The sequence below is a fragment of the Vitis riparia genome, chromosome 19 (assembly GCF_004353265.1).
Source record: "Vitis riparia cultivar Riparia Gloire de Montpellier isolate 1030 chromosome 19, EGFV_Vit.rip_1.0, whole genome shotgun sequence".
In the NCBI taxonomy this organism is placed as follows: Eukaryota; Viridiplantae; Streptophyta; class Magnoliopsida; order Vitales; family Vitaceae; genus Vitis; species Vitis riparia.
Window position 1 is genome coordinate 2,373,794 of NC_048449.1, and position 6,705 is coordinate 2,380,498.

The window sequence follows — 6,705 nt, forward strand, 5'->3', positions numbered from 1 at the left end:
GTTATGGTGAGCTTGAAGTATCTGGTTTTCCTCTAAATTCTTTTAGATTTTTTTTATTTTCTTATTTTTGGCACTTGAATATATTATTTGTAATAAATATTATAAAAAAAATCCTGTTATTTTATAAATTGACCAAAAAGACAAAGAAGTAAATTGAAAGAAATACAAAATTTAATTATAAATACAATAAATAAAATTTTAAAATTATATTTTAAATTTTATAAATATTAAATATATTTAATAGTGCTAATTCTATTTATTTTTTAAATAAAAATAAAAATGGAAACATGTTTAATGGTATATAACAAAAAAATAACAACCTTTTTTTTATAAGATTTTTTAGATGATTTGCCCTCCTACATATGTAAGATTGAAATTAGAGAATATTCAAAGAATTTTTTTATTTTTGATGGAAATTAAAAAAAATTAAAAAAAAAAAAACGAGATTAGAAGTTGTATAGTAAGAGAATCTAGTCCATAATTGTAGACATAATGTATGTTAAAGATCATTGACCGATATTCCCCTTTAAAAGATACCAATCTTTAATCATTGTAAGTGAAAATTTTTCTTAGGCAAAGGTTCGGTGAGAAGACCCATTGCTTGATCATAGCTAGGTTGAAACATGGCAGACATTGAGGTTACCTATTACAACCTCATCCCTTGCAAAGTGGAACCAATAACAATATGCTTCATACGATAGTGGAAAATATGATTGACACATAGATAAGTGGTGTTGATATTGTCACGGTATATAATTCAAAATGAATAGTGAGTGAATAACAATCCCACATGGGAAGGAGGCGATCCGAGCTAATTCAATTGCAGGCATTAACTCTATATTTTGCTCTAGTAGAAAATAAAAACATAATTTTTTAATTGCGAGAGAACTAAGATGGTATTTGTTTTTTGATTGAATAGAAAAAACCAAAATATTTGAGTTTTTTTTTTTATTCAGTTAAAAGTAACTTATTGACATCATTTAACATAATTAAACTGAACTTATTAATAACAAGTTCATTTTACTTATATTAAATAATGTCAACAGATTACTTTTAACTTAATAGAAAAAGTTAAATATTTTGATTTTTTCTATTCAACCAAAAAATAAACACCACCTAAGAAATGACATTGCTATCAAGATATGCAGTAGTGGAGATGTAATAATGGTGATTTCTAATTCAATCAACATCGAAAAAGGTGTGAAGTGAGAGAGGTTGAAGCCATTGAAGATGCAAACCAAAATGTATAGTGTTTAAAAGACATCATAATGGTGGTTTTGCTGTTGTACAATGTCATTTAGTGGGTGAGTGCATGAATCGATATTGATGGAGACAGAGATGTCTAGTTGTGTTAGAGAGAGATATTGTTCGTTGCAAAAGTGACAAAAGGGTTGTCATTATGAAGGAGATGTCCTATGGTGGATATGGGAATGACAACCTCTTTAAAACCATCCATTTTTGTTTTTGCTTAGAGCTCCCCTATCTTGCCTTAGGAACTTGGCAAGAGCTCAAGTGGAAATTACCTAAATAATTGATTGAGAACAAAATAAATGTATTATAGATTATACATTTTTTGAAATTCAAAAAACTAATTAATTAATTATAAATTAAATAAAATATTTTGAAATATCATTTTTGTAATTAAGTAATAAATGCATACATATAATGAAAATTTTGGCTCATTTATACCTTAAAAACTTAAATATTTTATAATATTTATGAAAAAAATATAATTTATGATTTTATTATAATATTAATATCTATATTTTATTAAAAACTATTTATTTATAATTAAAAAAAATGTTTTTATTTTTAATAATTCCTTAATTAAATTTAGCTTACATTATATAAATTAAATTTACAATTTATGTTTTTTACAAAATCAAAATAAAAAATTATTTTTGAAAATAATTTATCTGGTCTTTAGTTCTCTAATTTTTAAAAATAACTTGCACTAACGAATCAAAATACCTCCTAAATAAGATGAATTAAAATCTCATTTATAAGTGGAATGAATCATTTTTTTTTTCATTCTTATCATCATTTAAATCATCTAAACGTAGAAATAAACGAGAAAATATATAAAATTTCATTATCACTTCTTATTACAAAGTCACATTGATAACCTCTACTAGTGTTGTCTAATCACAATTTTTTTATGCCCCTTTTCCACCTCATCTTCTAATGTTCCCATTCATCTCACCTTCTCCCTCACTCCAAATTCAGCCAAACACCCTTTGCTCATTCATTTGTTAACAAGCATTTTATTTTATTATGTACACAGAAGAATTCATGCATTTTTGTGCTATACACCAGTGCCTTATTCATGTCATTTTCCATGCCTGAAAACTAGATTAAACCATAGGAACCTTAAAATGCAATCCCCTAGTGCCCATTCTGGATTGTTTGGCTTTCGTCACTGGCTTCTTCACGCGAGAAATGAGATCTTAGTCCGACCCAACACTGGTAATAATCATGATCGATCGAGGGAGTGTCAAGAGCCCATGGGCAGATACGAGGCATTAGACATGACTCAAACATGAAAGCCATGGTATTGGTTATCCTGAAAGGTCCTGCATCCTTCCCATGAGCAATGGTAGCCTAGAAAAAAAACGATGGTTAAAGAAAATAACAAGAGAGAAGACGAGTTTGATAATGGAAAGTTGAAACCGCTGCAAAAGGAAGATGGGATGGTTGTGAATTGGAGCATACCTCGAAAGTCTTGGTATCAGGACCATGGGGAGTCATGCAGCTGTGCAGACTAGCACCACCAGGAAGGAAGCCATCGGCTTTTGCCTGAAAAGCAAGAATCGTTATAGGAGAATTTGTCCTGGTAGATATCAAGGTAAGCATGGTGCAGAATCCTAATTTATTGACCTTAAATCTATTTTATATTTTCTTTCACTTTTTTTTTTTTCTAACTCTATTTTAATATCCTAGCATTTTCCCTCGAATTTTATGAGAACCAAATATAACGTTCAAGCTCACAATTTTTTTTTCCTTTTCTTTTTTTGGGTTTAAAAGGGATCTATTATATTCATTGATTTGATATGATCATCTAAGTTAAGTTCACAAATTTCTTTGGTTCTAACACTCGAGCACAAAAGCTTTTCACCCATTTAGAAGTAAAATCAATAGTGCAAAAGTAAATATTTGATAGGGTCATACCTCATATCCACCATAAATCAGGCCCATAAATTCACTCATACAGTTGCGGTGGTAATAAGGAGGTCGGAAGGTATGCTCGGCAACCAACCATCTAGGAGGAAAAATGACAAAATCAAGCAAAGCCACACCAGGTTTATCAGTTGGTGCTGTCAGCACTGCATCAAACAGATCAAAGCAAGATAACTTAAACCCAAGACAAAATGATATCATTTTTATTCTAGAAGAAAACATCATAGCAGAGGTTCAACCCACCTGTATTTATAGACGGATCAGCATGATCTTTCAAAACGGTATTGACGGGGCAGAACTTACTTAGATCATACTGCAAGCATATAAATTTTTTCCTAAATTAGCACTCATGAGATGCGTTATTACTAATTTTCATTCAAGCTAATGAAACAAATGAAAAGCTGCCTTGAAGATGCCCATCTCTTTATCTTTGTGCAATAAACAATTCCCTTGTAGAAAATTAATGCAGTTTATATGCATATGATAAACACAAAAGGCCTGGATTTTCATGAACTGTAAAGTTCCCATAACAATTTTTTTCTATGTGAAGTTTACATACATGAGAAATTAATATTATCTATTAATTATAATATGAAAAATAAAAGGACTTGTGTAAAAGTTGGAGTAATGTTAAAACAACAATACCTACCTTATATGGCGCATAGTTACCATGCCAAGCAACCACATTGAAGGGAGAAAAATCTTGTTTTGCAGTAAAGAGTTCACCACCAAACTTTTGTACGATAGTGTAACCTGGACGGGAACACTCCTCGTACCAGGCTACAGGAACAAGAAAATCTCTTGAAGCAGCAAGACCGTTAGCACCTGAACATAATCAAAATTATATTCCCTTATCTGAAACAACAGAAAATTTACTGATTTCCATATACGGATGAGCAACACTTAGCTACCTATTGGGCCAAGATCGGGAAGTTGAAAATGGGCACCAAAAATCTCAGCAACATAACCGCGTGATGGGCCATCTGGTAGATCAACAACGAAACGGAATCCATGAGGTAGAACAACAATTTCACCAGGAGACACTTGCAATTTGCCACATTCGGTAGTGATTGACAGCCCTGTACAAGAGTTATAGGGTATAAGAAAGAAGAATCTTAAATAACATTAATAACAGATTACAGCTACCCACAGAACACAGGAAGGCATATCCGAAATACAACAAGAGAACCATAGGCACATAGAAGGATTAGAAATTTAGAATATTACAAACAAATTTCAAAGAATCAACCTTTACCTTCCGAAAGAAAAAGTTCAACTAAATGGAAATTGTACTCCTAAAATCAACCTTTTAACAGGCTAACGGTGAAGCTCTTACATAGGGCAAACATAAAACAGATCTCATATATGAAAAAACCAATGCATTCACTAAAAATGGCATTCAAAATCAACTCTCAGAGAATATAGACACCACCCCTGACTTACTTCCTTTCTGGGGGACTATCAAGAAGTCCCCATCAGCATTGCAGAAAGCACAATTGTCCATGGATTTGTTGGCAGTGTACCTACAAGTATCCAAAAGCACTTATGCCTTTCACAATTTTAACAACTACTAACACCAAATCCCATATAAATAAATATGCTGACTGTGAATGAAGATAGTAAACCAACTATGGAATATGGATTACATGTGAATAGCATATCCATGCCGAAGGAATGAACTGCCTGCGCCACAAACTGTGTATAACCCATCAATAAAATCAGTAGGGGAATCAGGAATCTCCACAGGCTTCCACCGTAGTTGAGTTGGGTTAGTGGAACTGTTCGACTGGTTAAATTCACTGACAAGCTTCCCATGACTGGGGACTCGAGGTTTAAATGGCTCGTGGGTGACTGATGGTTTAATCCGATAAAGCCAACTGCAAATGAAACCAAAAAGAAAAAGAAAATTAAATAAATAAATACAAAACTGAATCCCAAACGAACTTCATACTCCAATACATACCTTAAATTTGAAAAATCAAAAACTAAATTGAATCAATGCTCATACTCAGCATCTCACCCTATTCAATTAAGCCAATAAAGCAAACCATCTTACAGAGAAATCTTCAGTGGAGACTACATAATAAAATTTCCATTTCCGGTGTCTTTATACAGAAATCACAACACACACATGAATTTGCAGAGCTCAAATCCACAAAATTCCAAATCGATAGTCTCCGTACGTCACAAACGCAGCGTTTTGATAAAGAGACCAGCCAAATCACCGTACACATGAATTTGCCGAACAAAACACAGAAATAAATAAATAAATATTACGATGCGTTTGGTTGCCTGGAAAAAATTCGAGGTCAGGAATTTCAAACAGATTCCATTTTCGCACAACGAAAACGCAGCGTTTTGTTCACGAATTCGTCATCCACACATGAACTTACAGAACATGTACAAAAACCAGACACTGTTTTTGGTACTTTGGACTACAAATTCGCGGAACTCAGAATCAACTCCCTCTTCGAACAACCAAAACGCAGCGTCTTAATAAATTAAAATAAAAAATAAATAAAAAATCACCGTCCAGCTGCAGAGGAGAGGGAGAGAAGGAGCGAGCGAGGTTTACCTGAACTGGTTTTGCTTGCGAGGGGCGGTGAAGGGGGTGCCAGAGATCTGCTCAGCGTAGAGGCCGAGGGGGCAGGTGAGAGGGTTGTTCTGGCCGCGAGGGAGAGCTCCTGCGATCGCCTCAGACGAGAGATGGTTGCCGAAGCCGAATTGGTACTGGAGATCCGACGGAAGATCCGAGTCGTTTGTTTTGCTGACCGATTGACCATCCATGGTACCAGAAAGACCGAATTCAGTGTGAGCTCCTTGGGAGTTGCGTGGCAAGCTGACCAATTATACATAGAGAGAGATCTTCAGTGGGTGACAAGAGGTAAGGATCCTCTGCGATCAGGAACCGCATGATTGAACCACTTGATCCAACCATTTCTCGAAACGTAATTAAAATAGAAATTAAATATTATTACTGACCTGTAATCCTGACCTTTTCTTTATCATTTATCCTAAACATTATCCTAAAATGCTTGATGTAACGATCAGGAGATGTTTAGGCTTCTTCGAAAATGTGACGGCTTATTTCATTTATTTCTTCATAAGGAATAAATAAATTATAAATAGGAGAACACTTTCTAACTTTTGATTGCTTGCTCTTGTGCCCCTACCTTGTTGAGCCTCTAGTTATAGGAAAAAATGTCAGCCTCTTTTTTCCATCTTCAGACGAAAGTATTAAATTTTTGCAGGGATGTTGCTGGTAATAAGACCACGTATCCACACGTTTTCCTTTTGAAATCAAAGTTGTGTTCACAACTTTTACTATTTGAATATTATTTGAGTATTATATTTGAATATAATTTTATTTATATATAGTTTTTTTATCATTTTTTTTATTAAATAAATACAATGAGATAAATGTACAAAGATACAGATGTACCAAAAATTCTTGATATCTTTTCAACTAAGCATTTTCAAAAACCTTTTGAGTTTTTTTTTCAATGACGTAATCATTTTTGTATTTAT

General features: G+C 33.2%; 1 protein-coding gene across 1 annotated transcript; it reads right to left on the minus strand.

Annotated features, from left to right (window-relative positions):
* Positions 1 to 2,221: 2,221 nt before the first annotated feature.
* Positions 2,222 to 6,051, minus strand: LOC117909621 (homogentisate 1,2-dioxygenase). Its single transcript, XM_034823698.1, has 9 exons — positions 5,753 to 6,051; positions 4,824 to 5,054; positions 4,621 to 4,700; positions 4,089 to 4,256; positions 3,827 to 4,002; positions 3,421 to 3,490; positions 3,169 to 3,323; positions 2,713 to 2,796; positions 2,222 to 2,601 (listed from the first exon to the last, which is right to left on the minus strand). Exons 1-9 carry the CDS (start codon positions 5,962 to 5,964, stop codon positions 2,386 to 2,388), a joined length of 1,392 nt encoding a protein of 463 aa, XP_034679589.1. The 5' UTR covers positions 5,965 to 6,051; the 3' UTR covers positions 2,222 to 2,385.
* Positions 6,052 to 6,705: the final 654 nt, after the last annotated feature.